Raw genomic sequence first — 23,009 nt, forward strand, 5'->3', positions numbered from 1 at the left:
ATCGTTTTGTCTAGTGAAATGAATCATGGGTATAAATTACCCATAAAACATTTCTGCTGGGTATTTTCCCAAGATGGCTGACCACTCGTAGGCTGTCTGTCATAACAATAATATCGCGTGTTGTTATGTTGTGACTGGTGAGGGGTGCCCACGAACAGATGACTTCATGAGCACTTGCTGCTGTGGCCTGATGTTCAAAGGCAATAAGACCAAGAAGAGAGATCATAATGGCAGTACTGACGCTATCGTGGAGAGGGGCAGTTCTTTCAGCAGGGGCTCTCACGTAAGTGTTGCAGCGCGCCTTTTGTAATTGTGTACCGTGCGTGATGACGCATACCCGGCACATGGAAACATTGATGTAGCCGTGAGAGTACCGATGTAACATGACTTTCAAAATTCGCAATACGCGTGTTTGGTCTAAGGCTGTGCACAGGCAGCCGTTTCGTTCATCTGCGATGTTTTCTTCGATCAAATAATCGCGACCACACCCAGGACCTCTTGCACAGTGCAGGTAATCGGACGAACTGGTAGCAATCCGATTACTCGAGCTCCCGAGCTCATCACTGTGACAATACGTTGGTGTGCGCCGTTAATAACGACAGTACTTTACACTTATGCTGTAATGGCAAACTATAGGTGTGAAAAATAACCAAGGCTTTGTTTTTCACCCGGGCAACAAGGAGAACAGCGCATTTTGCAGCAGTTCTAAGGTTGTTTACGCCGTTGACGCGAAAATAATACCACTTCAATTCTCGGGCTGCGGCTGAATTAGGCCCCCTAATCCAACGAAATCCGAAGTGTTAGCAATTGTTAAAGAATAATGGAATTGTAACATTGGAATGCTATTCTACCTTTTATGGATACGCAAAACGTTTTGTTTTTCCTGGAACAGTGGTGGAAAATTGAATATCGCAATTTTAAATTTTATGAAGCCATATTATATGTAAGAGGAAATGTTAATTAATATAGTAATGAAAAGAGGGCTTCACAGTAAAGAGTCTTTTGTACTGTGCTGTCATAGACTGTCTATGGTGCTGTCAATCAAACTTACAATGTATTAATCATCATTGTGTTGCATTCAGTGCACGTTGCAGGTTTTATCAGATAATCAGATTATTGATCGGGCTAATGTTTCATATTTCCTAACATCAAATATTATGACAAAACCCCCATGATAACATTTATACAAATCACGACAAACAACATGCAATTTTTAGTAAAAATAGCAAAAAGGGGCATCAAAGGAGGAAAAATGGACACAACTCATGTCTACTCTGCAATAATGTTTCTAAAGTATTTTAGTGAGTAATATTGGCAGTATTAGAGTTACTCTGCAGTTTACTAATAGTTACTATGCCATTATTCTGGTTATTTTGGTTCCGTGTGCGCAACTATTCATGTTGTTCTGCTCACTGAAGCATCGTCAGTCCTCGGGTATACCAGTGTACGGTTCAACAATTTTATAAAGAACAGATACAGCTACAATACCTGCTTGTAGATGTAACAGTAAATGCTTATCTTATATTACTCACCAGAAATGTCATCAGCAAATTTATATCCTATGTGTGCACACATCTCAGATGATTGATAATTCAACACAGTTCAGCGAGTAGAACTTAAATGATTTGAAATAACTGAAATAAAATATAGTCACTAAATGACTTTGTCCCTTTAAGCGGGTGAATGTTACTAGGTTTCTATAAGTCATTTTCCTTGGATTGCTGTCAAAATACATGTAACACACAGCAAACATACCAAGGACAAGGAAGTTGTACCCATAATTGTTGAACCGCACACTGGTATTTCCAGACCAGACTGAGAACACTGACAAAAGTCCACAAGATAACGTGAACATACTTTGGTCTCATTGTATGCCTCCCCTGTAACCACTAAAGTAAACAGATTGTAAGTATGTTTGTTAATATTTTTAAATTTATTTTTATGCAGGATTCAGAATTAGGTGGTGAGAAAGTTCACAGTAAAATTGCAAGAACAGATGCAGTAATAGAAAGACGGATTGCAGCGGAAAGCAGACCACACAGTAGTTTATCAATCGATGAAAATGGTAAGCTAAATATGTAAAAAATCATGTGATACAGTACATACCCCTACTTCCTCTCTACCCCTCCCCTCAAAACATTGTTAGTCTTCACCTCTCTCTACTCCCTCCCTTTGGCTTTGCCAAAACCAAATTTTGTTTGCTACCTCATGGAACCAGATAAGTAAACACTTTGCTTTATAAAGAACAGATACAGCTACATGTACAGTACCGACCGAATATACTGTTGTGTGTGTATATGTCATTTTCAGCGATGTGAATTTCGGTTTGTCTGTAACAGTACATGTATGCAAGACATTTGTGCCATGGTTCAGGCAAATTATAGTGTTGTTGCAAAAGATACATTATAAGCTGTTGTCGTTCTTTTTCATGTCGGAATTTTTCAGATGATCATTGGATAATAATGGAAATACTGGCAATGTTTAATAATTTCAGTACAGAATTCTTGGTACTGATCACTCAAAGCAAACAAACAGTGCCCTCAGTGTGCAATCAACAAGTAAATCACAGATCAGTTTAGTAATTTAAAGACTTTAAAGACAATGGAATCTTTTATGACTTCTTGTTAATTCAAAATAGCCTGTATGATATAGGGTAGTGATTCCTCATAACCAAAGGACAAGACTTTACCGTTGTGCTGTAGGTAGATCATCAAAACATTAATGCACGCAGTTGCAAGTGAAGGTGTAGCATAACTTTTAAATCATTTGTTTCAGAGAAACATAATCACAATTGGGCAGTTTTGATTTTGGAATTATCGACTAATATGATAATTTATCGTGAAGTTGAACATAATTTGAGTAATCAATAAAGTGCATCTATTCATAACAGCTCTTCGGTACTTTTCAGTTGAATTACACAAATAATGGTGTGCATACTTGTGGAAAGAAAGAAAGAAAGTGAAATTGCACTAGATAAAACTATCAAAATAGAATGTCAATGATGAATGACAAAGAAACATTTTTATCATTTACATAAACTATAGGGCAGGTATACATGTCACTCTGGACATTCAGGCGTTGATTTGTAACATACCCGGTAGGATAGTTGTAAATTTGCCGACTACGCATATTTCTCACATGCTTTGGGACTCTTTTCAACACCAGTATGATTCACTGTCTCTTGATTACGTTATCGCCGTTAACTTTTGTAAATGTTTTGACTAGCATAGATGTGAAATTCAACATTGTCTGTGAAGAGGTGTCACAGTTTGCAAAGACTCCGCACACAAATTATTCATGGCACATACAACCACTTATAATAGCACTTTGTGAATTTTACCACTTTGTGATATTTTGCTGTGTTTATGCCATTAATGAACAAAAAAGCAAATTTGCGTTTCATCAGAAGTGAAATTTGTCATCCTGGTAAAGGGTGTGGTACATATTATGTGTTATCAGTTGGTAAAATGTCAACCCAAGGGCATTTGTAAAGTGTTTGCATCAAGTTGTTTACTGAGGAACCACCTAAGGTTGTTGCAAATGCTCAAAGAAAACAAAAATCTCTTGTAAAGATCAAATCCCACTCCCTCTACACTGTACCTCTAGAGGGAAGTTCAAAGTGTAAAGTATTGATGTCAGATATTGACAATATTGCCTGACTGTTTTCATATAGCAATACGTCACATATGACCAAGTGGCATTGTCATGTTTATGACCCAATGGATCGAATTTATTGATAAAAAATGTTTAGGATGTAAAAATATCAAAGACTAAGGACTTACATGTACATAACGTTTTTTCCCTTTTTGCATTCCTTGCCTTTATATATTTTTTTGCGATAAAGAAAACTTTACACGACATGCAAGTTGTCCGTTACAGGTGCCGGTATAACATTTTAAGTTTGAGTCTCTGAAATGTTCATTTCTGACTCATAGTCTGTGCGTGTTTCAGAAACAGCAAGCATGACTCAAATACCGTGGCCAGAGATGAAAGAAATCAGACGATAGGAAAGTACAAACAGGGTACGGATCTCTACCCTCCTGAACAGTCCATGAATTTTGAAGCCTCCTGGAAAGTACTGAAAAATTGATTATCCATCCACAATTTTGTGATATATTGTGAAAAAAAATCATATTTTGACCTCTAAAAGTCCATTTAATATTCAGTGATTCAGTTACTCACCGGCCTTCGGCAAATGGCCGTTTTTTTTGCAAAATGTCCTAAAGTTTTTTTGTAATTTCTGACAAATGGCCGGAAAAAATTGTCACAAACCAACTTCAATCGGCCAGGCCCTGAGGCACAAAGTTACAATCCCCGTCGGCTGTATTTTAGTGGCTGCCTCCTCAACAGAAAACTACAGCTAAAAGTAAAATGTTGTAAGATGTTGAAACAGTTTACCCTCCTTCCTACAAAGTTGCAATGTATTGAAACAGTTTACTCTCCTTTCTACAAAGTTACAAATTCCCTGGTACGTGAAGCAAACATTGTTGCTGTTCGATACGTCCATGAATACACTGACTCACTTCTGTGAGTCCCAGTCATCTATGAGTCCAAATTTTACCTACCTTGCTTGAATAAAAAATTGGCCTGTAACTACTCAGTTTGATAGTAAAAACCATAATTTCAAAGGAAACTTTCACAAACAGAATCATAATACAAGGGAAGAGGAGAAAAACTGAGGTTTTCTCAAAGGTCAAATCTGGGTCACCTCATGTGATGTCATCATGAATGAAGACCCCTTAAGTACACAATTATGGTTCAAAGAAACCACCTATGGAGGTCCAATAGGTACAATCTTATGTTCAAGGTCCTTGGTGCCTTCCAATTTAATGGTATTTAGCTTGACTGTCAGTTTTAAATCAAAAGCTTATTAAGAGTCATGGCAAAGGGACATTGTGAACAGTAGTTGCAATAAGCATATCCATTTTCAAATCGTCACATTTGAGAACTGCAATTTTGCATGGTAACTTAACATCAAAGCAACAATTCAAAAGTAGAACTATGAAAATTGTCCATTTGGCCTATTTCAAATTGCCATAACTTCTACTCGAAATGATGTTATTCTGGATGATTTTAATATTTTGCAGATTCCAACAGTTTAATTAATGACGCAATAGTGAACATTACCAGACAGTTCTTGATGATATCAAATATCAAATGAAAATATTGCTGGGCTAAAATGTTATCATAATCATTAATACAATGATTACTTTTAAAAACATTGGGAAATTAAATGAACAATATCATTGTGTCTTGCTTGTCTTACATAATTTGGGCCCGACCCTTTTTGTCCTCAAGAAAAATACTTATGCTTAAGATGCTATTGAGCCTGCTTGATCACAACTACCGTATGACACAACACCAGGGCCTTAAACACCACAATACTTGTATCTATACTGCCACTATGCTACCAAATGCTTTCTTCATCTAAAATTTTTATTTGTGTGGCTCACAAAATTTTCAACATGACTTTAAAGACTGCATAAATTAGCCACATGAGGAGCTTTTAGCTTACATACCAGTATATGATAAGTTGTCATACTTTGAATACTGAATAAATGCTGAAGAAGTATTCTGTATCTGTGGTGATATACACTTCACATTGCTACCAGACTTGTAGAATTGCCACCTAATTTTATTTCTGGTGAAAAAAGTTTACCACCAGAAATGAAAAAATATTTCTATCCTTCTAATGTCATAAAAACACAGATAGTTAATGTAATAAAAACTGAACAAATATTTGTTTACTGTAAAAATTATCATGAACAACATACAAAACATCTTGATTTGTATAATTGGGAACTTCTGAATGCCAACAAAGCTGTTGCCACACTTGAAATCGTAAACTGTCTAAAAGTTGTTCAAAGTGGCTACAAGATTTTTGATTTGGCTAATGAGTTGGCTAATCATTTTGGTGATCTAGGGAAGTCCTGCAGTTTATGCGAATGCAGTAAACTAAATGATACTGAAGGTTTTATGTTGGTACAATTTGACACAACACCAGTGGTCTATTACTTACCTTTAATGCACTCACCTGACTAGTCTATTTAACACCAAATATAGTACCAGGTGATGATGATACACAATGACACTGTACTGTGTTATTTTATTGAAATACTTTATGTCCCTTAAAAATGCAATTTGTCCCCATTTAAACCTACTATGGGTCCTTTGTCCCCATTTAAACCTACTATGGGTCACTGTGTCCTCATGCTAGCAAAACCTGGCTAAAACACTGCTCAATTACAGTATAAATAATTACAGTAAGAAAAATAAATATTAATTAATCTTATAGACATTAATGAATGAAAAAAGCCCCCAAATTGAAGTCCATGGGCCAAAATGCCCCTACTCTCTGATCCTAGATTCAACACAGTGTCAGTATTTGTTTCACAAAAAGTTTTATTGAACAAAATCATATTCTCACACCCCTCAGAAACCGTTTAACTGTTAACCATCAAGATATGGTGATGAGAGTTAAAATTAAGGGAACACTAATATTTGAGATGGATCTCTCAAGTGTCTTGAGTGAAGACAGGGCCATCTTATGGAAAAGCTTTTCTGTTGCAGATGACCCTGTCTGACAGTTAAATTTAAAGTTCTAAAGTAATTTTCAGAAACAAACTTACAGTGAAGATACCACAGTTATGTGATATCCTCACTGTAATTTGTCTGTGAACCTCACTTTGAGACTTGAAATTTCAACTTTCTGACTCAAGGATAGGTGTAAACCTTTCACAAGGACAATTCAAGGGATAAAACAGCTCAGGGATGTATTCACATTCAAAATTTATTGTTTCTTTTGTTTGTGTTCCAGATTTCCAAGTGTATTATTAGATCTGAATACAGATACCAGCCTTGTTGGTTACCAACAAGGCTGGTACCTTTATGGTGTATATGTGTGTGTGTTAAAAACAATATTCTCTGACACAAACGCTGCGATTAGGTAAACAAGTGACCACAAAGGATTATGGGATTGTCCTAAAGATTTTTCTCGATTTAGGACATATGTCCTAAGCATATACTTCAGCAGCAGAATCACTGATATTTATAAAAAGTTTTGAAAGTCCTTGAATTTTAAGTGATTTTCAGTTTATGGACCCTGTATAAAATTATCTATATTTTTTGTTTGTTTGTGATTTTGCTGCACAATTGAGGTTTCCAAGGCGACTTATATCAAAGGTAGGGTGTTTAAGGATGACACGTAATGCACATCAGTATATTAGAAAACTGAAGTACTTTGCAGTTCTCACTTTTTTGAGAAAAATTCCCGAAGTCATTAAAACGAATGAATTTCGGCCTTTGAAGATTTGCGACAACTTGAGATGGTCCCTTAACAGATCTGTGTGCCCTAATTGTTCTATTGTTTACCCAATTGAATTGCCACAAAGCCTGGGATATCAGGCTCCTTTACTGTAGGGGTGCAACTCCTTCAAATCAGCAAAGTCACATGTGATAGAGCCTTTGCCAACTCATAGTAATTACAGTAAAACCCTTACTGGATTTTGCCATGTCATATATAAAAATTTTGACACTGCCCAATTGTTTACACAGTTGAGTGAACCCCTTCACTCCCATTCCTCGTAAACAGGTCCGCTATCACCATTTACGAAAAAATGGTCTGGGCCGAACCATGGTGGTGAAAGGGGTAAACCTGAGGGGAAGTGGTGTGAAAGGAGTTATCCAGAGATTTTATTGCTTCCTCTAATTCACCGCTTTGAAATATTAGTTCCGCATGGCAAAGGGTCAGCACAGTAGCTACACAAGATTGATGTGACATTGTGTGGCAGTGTGTTTTGCTCGTTAAAAGTTGGTTTCATGCCAAATGCAAGGCACTGAGTGAATTCAGGACGTGTGTATCGTGACTTACAGTATAGACATTCAATTTTAAAAAGTCTATGCTTACTGTACCGTATTGTTTGAGTGCCTGCATCATTACGTATTGCGCAGACACTTTCATCTATTTTTATAGTGTGTGTGTGTGTGTGGGCATCAGTATGAGCATTGATTTAGTGCTGAAAATTTTCCCACCAAAATTTTTTATGCAATATCAATTTTTTATTAAATTTTTGTAATTTTTTTGACGATTTTGGACCAAATGGACATCACTTTTCATTGGCTACAGTTTTCAATCAAAATTTTGGAAAAAATCTGAAAAAAAATTATCAGAGTTACATTTTATAAAGGCGGCAAAATTGACTTTGGAGCTCAAAGGGTTAACAAGGCACATCTTTGTGTGGGTTCTCACTTTAAGAAGTAACTTACCCTAAGTTACAGCAAAGGACTATTAAAGCTCTAGCATTTGACAAGATTTTCATTGATTTTTGTTTTTTGAACGAACAAGTTTATATTTTCATTCATCAAAAACATTGGAATACAAAGCATCAGCCTCAAAAAAAACAAGATGTTCTGTTCACCATAGTACGCGGTATTATACGGATACATGAATTTCTGTCTGGAGTCGGACTATAATTTAGTCATCAGCAGTGAAGTTGGATGTGAGTCACACACTTTCTGTGTTGACTGGATTGAAGACTAAGTGTTTTGTCATGATTTGACGTGCACCAGTAGAACTAGAACACGTATTTTACAAAATAACGAAAATAATCACTCAAAACTTATTGCAAATGTAACAGAGCATTAAAAGGCATGACTCTAGATTGTAGACCAACAGAATCATAGATTAATTAATGTTGCACTGTACTGGGAACGAAAGGCCTGATGTTGAACATCGTAAATACCTTATACAAAAAATGTTACGGTAATGAGTTTGCACTCAGTGAAATTTATGGCCACCTAGCGTATTCATTCTATGTACCGTACATGTACATCCCTAGGAGACTTTTTTTCGAAGGGATTGACAACTAAACTTCATTTAACTTTTTACAAGACAGGTTATAATTTTTTAATTGACTGTCCGAAAACAACACATGTGAAGTCACCAGAATAGAAATTATATGAAGTTAAAGTTAAACTTTTTGCAGTATTGGTAATATGACTGACCTCTTATAAACATAATATCACCGTTTTTGTTTGTAAACTTTGTGCATCGAAGTCAAACCAGTGTCCAAGCAAATGACTCTATCTATGCAAGTGCGAGTACCTGTTTCCACACAGGAGAAATTGCAAGGGCAAGCAATGCTAAGTAAGAAACATCTGTATAAAATCGTCATGCTTTTTATACTGGAATAATATATTGCAATTGGTGAGGTAAATAATTTGTAAATACTGATGAACAGCATGGACTTTTGACAACATGTTGTCAAAAATGACATGTTCACATAATAAAACTTTCACTCATCAGAAATATCTGTATAAACAAATGTAGACATTAACTTGATGTTATTATGCTTGATTTATTCACACTGTATGTTAGATTCTGAGATAGATCAATCAGCAAGGGATTATTGATTAATTTGTTATCTATTGGTAATCAATAATTTTATTCACTAATTCAGTCAAATCGTTACAGTTGAGTGACACAGCTTCTGGAAGGGTGTTTTGGTCGTTCGACAGAAAAAAAAGTGTTTGCTCATATTTTTCAGAATTTCAAATAGTAATCTTCCATATTTAGTTTGTTGTCTAATTATTCTTTTTTTTTTGCCCAGATGCCTTTACAATATCTGGCAAGGAGATCCTACACACAGCCATAGACTTCAGGGTTCAAGAAGTTGGCACTCTCAAAAACGTCCAAGGGCTGGACCACTCACAGGAAGATCATATTGATTTAATCAATGCATTAGATCATGCCAAGGTAGGATGCATGTACATGTATGTGATGATAATATTGCGTGTGTGTGTGTGTGTGTGTGTGTGTGTGTAAGATTGATGAAATTCTCACATCCTTGTCACTGCATTGTTTGCAAGAGTTCAAAAATCCATCACAGAGTTGCAGATGAGGAATTTCGATGCGATTTTTGGAACTCTAACAAAAAACAGGGTTTTGCAAAGTGAATGAAAATGCAGGAAAATACATTAAAGATAACATCGTACATCTGTTGAGCATAAAAGAAGTTGATCTCAAAATGAAATCTGGTATAATAATTAACATGTGTGCTTGTTCATCCGATGTCATTTCTCTTGGCTGATTTATGTTTAAGCTTTGATGGAAATGTCTGACAATACTAGTACTAAAAGTGCGTTTTCTGGCAAATCTCGGTGTAACTCAATAGGGAGAGACATTATTGATGTTTCCACAGTGAATGTATATCTGCACAGGTACATGCGGTAGTTGTCATCACGCACAACGCACTGCAAAGTGCCTGATAAATCTTATTGTTATTCTCAAATTCACATTGCATAATTTTAGGGCACACGCTCAAAATTTCTTTTTAATTTTTGCTCTACATTTTCTTTTACATTTCCTTTACATTTATCATCTAATTTTTGACAATGTGCAATGTTCTCAAAGTTATCTCAATTATGTAGAGTGCATCTATGAAATAATTGGAAAATTTTGACTCAAAATTAAAAAAAAATATAAAATTTTATAAGTACAAATCATCTTCGGTTGTGTGATTCACTTGCACTTTATTTATGCATTGTGTTCAAAAGTGGCAGTAAGCTTCACCAAGAAATAAATGCCGAAGATATGTTGATATTCTTTGCTACCATTAACTTTGTATGTTTTCAGATTGGTGTGCAGTGTGCTTTGTATAGCCATGTGCCCTCTAACCAACAACATTTTCTGAACTTTGTGACTCAATTTAGGAATTTCTGGAAATTTCTTTGCGTCAGCCGTAAAATTTCCCTGAGTCACAGACATCTGTCCTGATTCAGTGGTGCATCTATGCAGCTCAGAGGGCACACTGACATAATGATAACGCGATCGGTATTCCTACATAGATATCGGTACTAGTCAGTCATTAACAAGGTACATCAATGTATTGATGTACGGTACATGTACATGTACCGTAGGTGTGGGGCTTGACTGACTCAGCGTGCCATCAGATCTCTGATAGTTTTATTTTCATTCTCATTTAGTGTCCAACAAGTGCGAGTTTATTGTGATTCCATGTATATATATCTGTCATTACTCATCCAAGACTTATGTTAGTTTCACACATTGTGCTGTCTAACTGAATGCTCGGTGAATTTTTTGTTTATCAAGAACAAGATAATTTTCCGGGGGGTGCATTTGTGATGTTTTGACCTCTTAATTTATAGATCTTGTCGTAAACGTTCTGATTGTGAGAGGAATCTTTGATTAATGAGGCATGAAATGATAATCCATGGACAAAGGCTTTGAAAAAAGCAAGCAAGAACAAGGTTGCGTGGTTTTTAAGTCACCATTTACAGGATTAGACGTTGTGTGACCAATTGCATTTAGCACTAATTTGTTTTATCAGAACAAGAAGAGCTGTCACACTTGATTGGAAATTCCAGACGTTCAGTTGTTAACACAATATAGAGGTTGTATAAACACGTGCATCTATGAAATAAATTCTGTTTAAATTACCGTACTTCAATAAAATATAGCCAAATTGCAAAAAAAGGTGTAGTCGCCATATTTAGAAAAAGGGAATATTCTTTCTGTACGAATTTAAAAGCCTGTGTTACCAAGAAATACTTGCTGGCCAGCTATTTCGCTGTTATCAGGAAACAAAATAAATCGAAAACAAATAATTCATGCATTGAAACGACACCACACCCATCGTACTTGAAAAGTGGGGGTCAGGGGTCACCTCCCTGAAATCGGGCAAACACCATCAATTGTCGATGCTTGAGTTAGTTCCTCCGTATGGTAGAAAAAAAAAGTAGGCAATGTTTTGCTATCGTTTACGAGGGGGAGTGTTATAACCCGATTTGAGTAAAAACAACCCCAGTTTAATACTGATGGATAATGAGGTTATACCGCTCAGCATCCTGTCCTTCTGTACGCTGTACAATGCTCTTATTATGCCGCGATACAATACTTCTGTCCAGAACCTAGACAGTTTTATAAGACTCAAAACAGCAGCTGGATCAGCTTAGCCAGATCATCTCCTACCCTCAAATTAAAGAATGGCGCCTATTTCCTCATTCAGGTGTGTGTACAACTGAGTGTCACTTTAACACTCACCTTCACTTTGGCTAGTGTCTGATTTTTTGTTATTTACAACTCATGGTATAATTGAATTACGTGAAGTTTACATTATGTTACATGTAGCTCACATATATTAGGGCCTTTTCCTACTTGCCTGATGAGTGATTATTTTCAAGTTATATTCAAAATTGCATAGAAATATTTTTTTTCGTGGGCTCGAAATTTGGTTGCAAGTATACAGATGTTAAAAAATGTGCCTGTATATACACCTCATAGAAACACTTGCTGGAGGTATTATTATTGTCTGGATAAGCATGTGACTGGCAAAGTTTGCCAATTTAAATTTTAGGTAATGTATTTGAAACTCAAAGTTTTAAACTTTTGCCAAAATTTCTAAGAAACAGTAAATTATTCTCCTTTGTATAAAAAAATCAAAATCAGGGGTCACTGAATAAAATTTAGAATTAGAGAAATAAAAGATTGAAAATTTACTGATATTATAATTGGGAAATTCAAAATGGCAGTGCAACAATGTGTTTACTCTGTGGGAAAAAAAATTAAATTTTTCGTTTTTCACCCATTAAAACAAGATGGTGAAATTTCTTTTTGGTTGACAGGTTTCAAAATAAAGTCAGAACCCACACAAATAGCAGACAGGAACAGCATGTTCATTGTGAAATTTTAGCAACTGAAAAACTGTTTGCACAGTGAATTCTGTGTTTAAAAATGAAAAATGGTGAAACTACCGTACATGTACTTAGTAAGACTGAAGCATGATTGAACTAAAACTCCCCCGCCCTCAAAAAACTTAGAAAAGAATGAAAAGCATATATAAATTTAGTCATGTGTATCACAGCCAGCAGAACAGCAGTAATATGAAAGAAAAATTGTCAGTTTATCGAATTACAGCGACGTTTACCGCAATAGTATCCTGTGTCAGTGTGGTTTGTGTGGGCTGCGCTGCATACCAGTATTTTTAACTTCCTTCTGATTAATCTTTATAGTAGCTGAGTCACCAATGTTTTCAGATAAACTTTGTTGTTTAATTTTGGTTCTTGCAGTACCATTGCTTAAGTGTCAGAAATCAATTTCATTTGTGTGGAACACTTGTTCATGCACTAAATAATATGTTGCAATGTATTTCTGGTTCAAGTTCAAAAGAACTGCACCATATTATTGATTTGTATCATTGTGATATTCCAAAATACCCAGCAATATTTTCACTGATTATGTGCACTGTGTTGGATAACCTATCAAAGCAAATGTACTTGAAGTGAACCTTGGTAAAGATGTCACTTGTAGGTTCACTTGGAAAGGTCATATTTAATCCTCTTTTTACCAGGCTCCACAGACAAACCACAGAAATAACTACAACTAGGGAGAAAGAGGATTAAACTATATGTTTATGGAATCTTTCAAATTTAAAAAAGAATTGCATTGTCGTTAAAAATTACTGGTTTTCCTAATGTATCTATAATCTTTAAAGCCCCACTAGCTGTATCGCCTTGCAATATTTTCGATGAGATGGTTTGAAATCAAATGCAACTTATGTGAAAATGCCAAAGAGTGACCACAGAACCTTTTTCAAACATTGGCGATAAACACACAACTTGAATTTTAACAACTGAATAATTTTCAAATTGCAACTCAAATATATGCCACCGCAAAAAAAAAGATACAGCTAAGGGGGCTTTAATTACTGGCATATACCGGTAGTAGGGGTGGGGTCCACAAGATCATCTACTTGTGAATAAGAGCATTGTAACTCTCAATAGTAGCCATAGATATCAACTATTGGGTGCCAACTCTTACTGATTAGCAGTCATCGGTAGTTATAAATATGAGTGTATCATACCCATTACAGCTCACTCAGAATCCAGTTGATCCTTTAAAAACAATTTGATTGCACCAAATTACAGTACTTAATATGTTAATCGAGAACCAAAGTTGGCCAACATCTCTAATTATAATCATTACGGGCAGTAATTCTAATTCAAATGATACGCAGTGCTTTCTGGTATGTGTTATTTTTGAACCGTTTGGCATATCAACACTTCCAGTGGCTGGGATTGTTTAGTTAAGGGCGTGTCGGGTTGTTTTGTTGGTTCTCGCCCTTCTTTGTGATAACCTGAGGTCACCGTTGGCCAACATGGCCCTCCAAGGAGAGCTGGTGTTGTGTTTTGTAGTTCAGTGTGATTGATAAGGTTGGAAGTTTTGTTCCAAAGTGTAAATCTTCAACGTGTGTGTCTGCTCGAATTTGAAACGCATGTGAGAAAAGCAATAAAAAAGTGTATTCTGTACCCGTGGTATAATTCTGCGATTTGATGAAAATATTACATTTGTGGGTATATGTACTTTATGCCAATGTTTGTGATTCCTTAAATTTGTTGATGTAAAAGTTTTTGGCCAATTGATTCATTTTGGCTCTGAGACAAAAATTTTAAACTGAATGTTTGGCCAAAATTAAAGTCTCCCTATTGTCCTCACATATTAGTGTCGTGAAGCAATGTTTCTCTGTTTTTTATTTCTCTCTGTTCTCTGTCTTTATTGAGTGGAACAACAAATATTTAGGTTTTCAGATTTGAAAGGAAAAATGTATGATGTAAACATTGTAAGTTGACAAGGACAGGATGCTTTAGAAGGAAAAATGTCATTTTGATGGCATTATCACTAAATGGTGACCTTTTCAACTTCCTGAGCACCTAAAATGTTTTATTTTGTAAATTTTTCTTAGTGGTTGTGATGTACACAAAGGCGAGCGAATGGGCGGTGAGCTGTTGCGTGGGTGTTTTCTAAGAGGTTTTTTATTTTGCCGGGGACCTAAATCTTGTGTCGCTTGCTCTGAGGTCATTCCAAGGTTGGAAGAAAACGCATTACTCATTGCTTGGTCCCTGGACAAGTATACGTAGTGGGTGATTGCAGACTTTACTGATCAGAACCTTTGCGAAATGTTTGGTAACAGGAGAAAGAAATGGAAAAGAGATGATATAATAAGGAACTTACAAATTAATTGTGAATGCTGTACAGTGAAACCTGTCTAAACTGAAGCCTGTCTAAACTGGAAACCTGTCTAAACAACCCTTTTCCAAGTCCCATTTAAATAGAACTCTATGTTAAACCTCTATAAACCGAACACCTCTCCAAACTGAAGTTTTCTCAGTCCCTGTAGAGTTCGGTTTAGACAGGTTTGACTGTACACTATTTCTCACTTCGTTAAAATTTCCCTTAAATTAACCAAGTTTGTGCTTGGAGTGACCATTAGAGTAATCTTGTCGTCCAATCATTTGATAATTATGAAAATCCTTGTCTCCTTTGTATATTGATAATAAATTGATTCTCAAAGTTTAGAAATTACATTAATGTTTCTGTTTGTATTTTCACCTTCCAGGGCAGCGGCCAACTATCATTACATGTTCATGAGGAAGACTTTGTGATACTTACATTATCCAAACACGGAGTCAAATTAACCGAGGTCTTTCCTCCATCACCGAAAGTAAGTCTGCGACTTTTAGCTTGAATGTAGCAGACAATATTTCTGTCTGCTGAACTCACTGTCAAATAATAGAATCCACTGTGAGTCTTTTATGGTTTAAACTTAAAGATCTAAATTTCATAGAAATGAAAATTTGAAAACGGTGGTAAACGTTATTTTTTTTTAAACATGCATATTTTAAGGCAAACATCGAATGGAAAGTAATCAATATTTAAATTTAATTTAGCATACTGTGCAGTATTTCTGTTTGCCAAATTTATTTTTGTACAGCAAAATCCAAGTTGGAATCTTTTTTTATTATCAATGTAAATTTCACGAAAATTTATGGAAATTTCACGAAATTTTTTTTAGTGGTAATTTTACATTTTTTACCCTTTTTGATTTTATTTTTTGGCGTGTTATTATCGGAAGTTGGTAATATGATTAACAGTTGATGAGTCAGGACATAGCAACAAGTCTCTATCAGACAAGCTGAGCTTTCCAAAACATCAGAATAGTCAACCATGTGTATATGATATCAGATGAAACAAGATTAGTTTTCAGGAGCTGTGTAGCGTGAATTACACACATTGCCATGCCTCGACTGATTCCACAATATTCCAAGAATGACTAGGGTCTTGTATTTCACAAGGCTCAGTGCAAATGCAGATGACATTGCCTGCGTATGCGGTTGGGTGTGGTGCGTATCACAGTGACTAATGCCGTCAGAGATAACAATATGGTTGGCATGGTAACACTCGCCCATTGATGCGGCTATAGAATGGGCATAATGACTGCTCCAGGGCTTCATACGCACGCACACAGTGTACTTTCATATTCTGTATGCAACTTGCATATAGAAAATAACAAACTTTTGTGTGCATTGCAGATTTCCTTCAAGGCATTGTAGATATGGCTGTTTACATTTCAGCTGAAATCTACAATTATGACGCATTAAACATCACTATTATTTATAACAGATTCATTTGTTTAATATATTGAATATTACAAAATAAACCGTTAGATTGTGCAGAATGTAGCATAAATATTTTTTCATCAGTTTCAGACATTTGTGTAAATATTGATTATTACTTTCTTTGCTTCACAAACACATTTTTTTTTCTGTAAATTCCATGCTTATCTCTAATAGTGAAATTTACTATGCTACATTTTAGGATAATTTCATGGCTTACTCATGCATAGATACATGTGTATGTGTGCTTTCAAAGCAATGTCATTGGGTGTGGTCTGTTCCTATATTTAGATGCTTACTCAAACAATATTTGAATAATGTGATGGACATCAATGGAAATTAATTAGATTGGTGATCATGTCCATGTTACATTGCAGAAGCAATATTGTGCCTTTTCTCAATTTTTTGGTGTTCTATCGATGTTTTTGCAAAGGTTTGGGAACGTCGGTAAATGATTTGGAACCCAGGTAGCATTTTGGGTGTTCCGTAATCTGATCACATTGATATTATACCAAGGGGGAATTGAACCCCAGTAAACGGTAAAATGACTTGGGAACCCTGGTGTTATTTACCTGCTTCTACTGCCCTTGACAAAAACACTATCCATGCGTGAGAGTTACTATGTACATGGTTATATGGCTTAACAGCAGTCAGTTTACTAGTTGACTGATCAAAAAAAAATGGCATTCATTGATATCGCTATAATTCCAATTTACTGGTGGTAGTTGTTAAATTTTGTATACTCTCAATAATGTAGGAACATTAGTAACAACCTTAGGGACTGTCTCAAATTGTTGCATACTGTAAGTTCAAAAACCGAAATTCCTTTTGTTTACGAGGGTGGGTTTGCCATCCATTCAATTAGTGAACTTCACTTTCCCACATTTATTTTGTGATCACAAGTTCTCTTTATATTTCGTGTATAAATAAACACAATCTGCAAACTGACACTCATACCAACAAATTTTACAGTAACTGTTTCCAACTCGTTTGTGTTATGCTGTTGTGCTTACCTCCAAACACAATTTATTGACAGCAACATTGTATCCTAAACTTTTCATTTATCAAGTTATAAGGATAAAAAGTGTCGTTTTCAAAAAAAATTGCTAAGCATAGCTTCAGACAGCAACATTTTGCACTTTTGAACTTTCGTTAAGGGGAGGGGGTTTTGATCTAAATGAAGAAATTTCGTTTCTTGATCGTATGCAACAATCAGAGACTGTCCCTTCTCGTAACCTAAGTTGGTAATTGTTTTGAGCGACGCAACAATTTTCACTCAAGGATTTTCACTCAGGGACAAGAGTGGTATTTTTGAATACACTGTAATTCATGTTTATAGTATAGAACTGTACCAGGGATTGTGTTTCCATCTCCTTGCAGAAAATATTAACCTCCTCCCCAACACTTACGTGAAGCCAAATGACACTTCCCCCAACCCCAACAAAAATGTGTGATAAAAAGTGGCCTTCCCTCAACCACAGTAGATATCTCCTCTTCAATTCTGTTGAGTCAAAACTTCAACCATATTGAAATGCTATGCTAATTTTGCTAGCTATGAAGATGATGTGTTCATAATATAGACGTGAAGTGCAAGCGATTAAAAACATCTTGCATTTTGCAAAATTTTTAAAGCAGCAAAATGGATAATATGCAAGTCTGATTTTAATATTTTTCTGATAGAAAATTTTTCTGATAGTTTTCTGACATAAATCACAAATAACAGGAAACTTACTAGCTCTAGCGAAATTCAAAATAGATGATATGTAATGTTATATCTTGCAGATCGTTAGGAAACGTTACCCTCTCTCTGACATCATAAGGATTGTCAACTTTGAGGACGAAAAGAAGAGATCACTTCTCGCTGTCAAGATTGGCAAGGTCGGCGATGACATCTATGATTGCCTTGTATTTCAATGTCAACATCAGGTAAGGCAAAGGCACCCTTCGTTTGTTAATCACACTGAATGAACCAACCTTTTTCCGGTAAATAAGCTTTAAAGCATTATGGTAGTTTGCACCTCAAAAGTGAAAGAATTAACCCTTCGAGCACTGTAATTTTCTCCAGCCAAAATTTTAGTGCAAAATTTTACCATGGTAATTTTTTGATAATTTTGGACCAAATGGACATCACATTACATTGGTTAGTTTTTTCTCAAAATTTTGGCAAAAAATCTGAGAAAAATTGACTGGGGTGTATTTTATAAAGGGGACAAAAATAGACTTTTAGACTTGTGCTCAAACTTTCCTCAATGAAACTTTCAACCATTCACTTTCAAAACCAAGAATAAAATCTGGGGTCACTGTGCAAAGTTTGGTATAATATTTCAAATTCAAAATGGCCACCATCCCTGTGTTAACTCTATGGAGAAAATTAAAATTTTTGATTTTCGAAAAACTAAGACGGTGAAAATTTTTTCTTACACCAAAAGCTTTAAAACTAGCCTCCACAAGTGGTAGACCAGGAAAATATTTCAAGAAAATTGAGTCCGATTGTCTGTCCGACAAGCCCATCACTAAGGTAGAATGTGCCTCAGTGACAAAACTTCAAAATGGCCGCCATCCCTGTGTTAACTCCATGCAGAAAAATAAAATTTTCCAATTTCGAGAAACTAAGCCAGTAAGAAGTTTTCTTACACCAAGAGCTTTAAAATGAACCCCCACAAGTGGTATATCAGAACAGAAATGTAAAAGTTTGAGAGTCCGAATATCTTTCCCCTGAAGCACGTTCTACCTTAATCTTTCAATAACAACATACTGAAGTAGACAAACCCTCTTATTTTTCTGTAATTTTGTGTTACATGTAGGTCACAAAGTGCAGTTCTTTTAAGTCTTTTAAACTTTTTGATATCATAGATATTTTCCTGCCATAATTTCAGACTTTATTTTTCCTGTATGTTATTTTTTTCCTTCAGGAACAAGCAGAAAATATCTGTCGGAAAATGACTCAGATGTTTGATGCAATCTGCGAAATTGAGGTCTTGGAGAGTGACCCCGTCGTCAAGTATCGGACTTTGTAAACCTGAGAAAGTGGAAATAGAAACTTAATTTTTTTTACAAACTGTGGAACTCACGACTGAATGTTTGTTGTAGCTTCAAATATGTGACTGCATCTGTAGACATGAAGAGATTTACAGTTTTTCATCGTCTTCAACAATTGCAGCAGCGTTTTCAGTTTCCGTGACTTCTGCAATGTGTTCATGCCAACCAGGAAAGTGACCTCTTTTTTTGCGAGATGACATTTACACACAAGAGTAGAAGCAGTTTCGTAGAAATTCTTGAAGAAACGGAGAGAAAGACTCGCCAGAGGAACAGATGTGAGCCACTTCATGCCCCTCCCAAGTCTTTAATACTTGGATCAGTCTACCAATAACCCCCTCCATGAGGGGGTTCCACTTCAGACTGACATACTGGGGATTAAAAGAGAACAAAAATTATCGTCTGACTGCCAACTTAAAACTCCTAGCTGTGGCAGTTTGACACACATTTATGCAAAGCAAGATACGATCTCCTTAGCAATTTTTGGTCAAGCAGCATGCTTCCCTTCCCCCCTCTCTAACAAAATGCAATTGCCCATTTAAGTCGCTTTATTTCTTGCCCAAAGTTCTTACCATTCACAGATTTCCCAATGCCAAAGAATCCAGTACTCATTGTGACTGTCATACAGTTTCTTTTGTTTTGTCCTGTACGATGAAAACTTGTTTTGTTTTGTACAAAGAAAACTTACTGTAATTGTCTAAATTGTTTTTAGCATTTGCCAACTTGTACTTTTTACATAAACAATTATTAAGCATTGCAGGGACCTTTTTTTTATTGGATGGGCCAGGATCTGGAAATTTATATGACAGAAAATATCACTCAATATACTGTTTTCAGCAGAGCTGTCTTGTAGGACTTTGGCAAAGGCCTGTGTCACAGCAATATCTTAACAATCAATTCCAGTGGTGATATTCACCAGTTGGTTTCACCTTTAACCTTGAGTTGACCTATGACCCTGGCAAATTAGTAGTCTGCTGTTAGGAAACTTGCCCTATATATCAAACTGTCTTCAGTTTTTCACATCGGTTTGAGGTAGTTTTTGTTTTTTCAAATAAGTGTGTTTCATAGTCCCAAAATAAAGATGACCTCCCTACTTAAGAATGGGATAACCCTCAGAATATGTTAATCAGCACTATCAAACTATGCTACTCTGTAGTACAGAGTACCGGTAAATTCTTTTTTGTAACTTCAAAATAGCCATAGTGGCCTATCTTAAAGCAAGCTGAAATATATACTAGAGAATCAATCAAATGATTGAAAACAAAATTTGTATCCCTTAAAATAAGGCAAAACATTTTCAAATGTCCAAGACCTGAACATTTCCTTATCTTTTTCTGCAAATTTTGTAGCCATAAAATGTATGACGAGGCACTGCTTGAGGAGTCCTATACCTTGATTGTATTTGCAATTTTGACGGGAGAGTCTTGTTATATGCCCTTGAGGAAAATTGAATGCCTCCAAATATGGGAAATTTGGTATTTGTTGTGAAAATGGATTTTTGATGGTACGTTAAGAGGGCCTTCTTTCTAGCATTTTGCTACATTTTTTTTCTCTGCTGTAACCTTACATGCTACTTGGTGTATGTTATATTTTCTGTTTCCATTCATATAATGGCTTTCCGAGGTGTTACTTAATGATTCATTTGAATAATGTATGTCTCGATATGTTATGTCTGGATATTTAATATTTTGGAGTCCCTGAAATTTATTGTGAATTCTACATTTTATCTGTACATGGCTACTGGAGAGATATGTTACATTTTTCTTGGCCAGACTCTGAAAATGTTGCTGGTAAATGTACTTTTAATGTGTCTAGAAGCTATATCCTGATTGGTTGTCAGCAGTGAATTTCTTCTGTTGGTTTTGCAACTGGCCTATCAGAGGTGTTCTTCTAATCTGAAACTTGCCAACCAAAAACAGGTGTTGATGTCTGTCTAACTTACTGATAATGGTTTTTATCAACAAGTAGACGTATGGCTTCTCATCCATTGCAGGAAACTTCCACCATGTGATACGTATGTACCATGGTAATAGCCAATCAGAAATTTCTGACATGTAAATACCCTGGCAATGGCCAATCAGAAAGTTTTGTCACATAAATACCATGGTAACAGCCAATCAGAAATTTCTGACATGTAAATACCATGGCAGTGGCCAATCAGAAAGTTTTGTCATGTAAATACTATGGTAACAGCCAATCAGAAATTTGTAGTGAAAGAGTAAAATCATTTTGAGATGTCTTAGTAGCTGTGAATACTAAATACATGCTTTGCTTACACAGTTCTCTCCATGCTAAAAATTACAACACTAATCCCCAATTACAAATTGAAGTCCCTCCAACAGATTCTCATCAAGTCTTTTTCACGCTTTCCATTTTGCCCTCCCTGTACATGCATACTGATTAGTTCCCAGTGTTTCATTGAATTGTTAAAAAAGGTGCGGGGATAGGTGTGGTGTGGAAAGCGGAACGGTGAAGCTTTAGTACCTTCTTCCATTGGTACATACCAACACATGTAAAAGTTAACTTTACAGTACATTTTGGCCCACTTCCATATCTTGAGAACTCTTCCTTTGTGATTATCTCTTGCTGTTTTAGTTCAGTTTGTTCAGTACGGCGCTTGTCAATAAAATTGCGACATTATGGGAACAAGAAAAAAAAGTGCTGTTTAATATTTTCATCTACCACTGATATCTGATCAAATTTTACATGCAAAAAAAAAGACAAAAACACAGTAAGGGGGCCCTCTCTCTGCACCTCAGCACCACAATGAAGTTCAATGAAGTTTTGGGTTCCATTCATTGCATGGGGCAAGAAAGGATCGAAAGGTCAAAGTGAAAAGGTCAAGGGTCAGTGATTCCTTTTTAATGCAACACATTACACAGTAGTTTTTTAGAGATGTGTAAATTTCTCATTAGCAAAACTGTACTAACATTCCCCTAAAAATTCTCCAATTCGAAGCAGGGTGTAATTTGGTAAAAGATTTGAGTACACAGGTAAAACTTTGAGAAAAAAAATTGTATATTAGTAAAAAAAAAGGGGGCAATTCTAATTTGTTACAAGTGACTTATAGAAGTATTTTTATACGTCCACTCAGGCATTTGAAAAAAGCCATAAAATAGCTACTATTTATTTTGGATATATGTATGTCAGTGATTGTAATATTATTGTAGCAGAGGGATATCTGGGCGATGCTTGTGGTAGACATATTTAATATTAGATCAAGTATAGTATATTGATATACAGTGATTTTTTTTTAAAAAGCGGGTGTATCATTTTTCTCAGTCGATTATTATTTTATGATTGATAAGAGCAGTTTTATCAAATAAACTTTGTATAAAATAAGTTAAAGTTGAGTGCAAGTGGATTCTGTTCTCCATTCAGTGACTTAATATTTTCATGTCTTCTTGTATGCATTCTGTCACTAATTAATTCCCCTGACAAATTCCCAACTACAAGTGGGGACTATGTCATTGTCAATGACTAGTTTTCTGCCAATTATTTTG

General features: G+C 35.7%; 1 protein-coding gene across 1 annotated transcript; it reads left to right on the forward strand.

The window, feature by feature from the left end:
• The first annotated feature begins 49 nt into the window (after positions 1-49).
• On the forward strand, positions 50-19,884 carry LOC139133293 (integrin beta-1-binding protein 1-like). The gene is made up of 6 exons (XM_070699824.1): positions 50-283; positions 1,948-2,065; positions 9,609-9,754; positions 15,414-15,518; positions 18,253-18,396; positions 19,383-19,884. The coding sequence occupies exons 1-6, from the start codon at positions 167-169 to the stop codon at positions 19,485-19,487; spliced, it is 735 nt and encodes a 244-aa protein (XP_070555925.1). The 5' UTR covers positions 50-166; the 3' UTR covers positions 19,488-19,884.
• Positions 19,885-23,009: the final 3,125 nt, after the last annotated feature.

Source organism: Ptychodera flava, chromosome 5 (assembly GCF_041260155.1).
Source record: "Ptychodera flava strain L36383 chromosome 5, AS_Pfla_20210202, whole genome shotgun sequence".
NCBI classification, from domain to species: Eukaryota; Metazoa; Hemichordata; class Enteropneusta; family Ptychoderidae; genus Ptychodera; species Ptychodera flava.

Coding starts and splice junctions, on each gene's coding strand:
- LOC139133293 (XM_070699824.1), top strand. CDS start 167: ATGAGCACTTGCTGCTGTGGCCTGATGTTCAAAGGCAATAAGACCAAG. Junction 15,519..18,252: donor TCTTTCCTCCATCACCGAAA/GTAAGTCTGCGA, acceptor TATATCTTGCAG/ATCGTTAGGAAACGTTACCC. Junction 18,397..19,382: donor TATTTCAATGTCAACATCAG/GTAAGGCAAAGG, acceptor TTTTTCCTTCAG/GAACAAGCAGAAAATATCTG.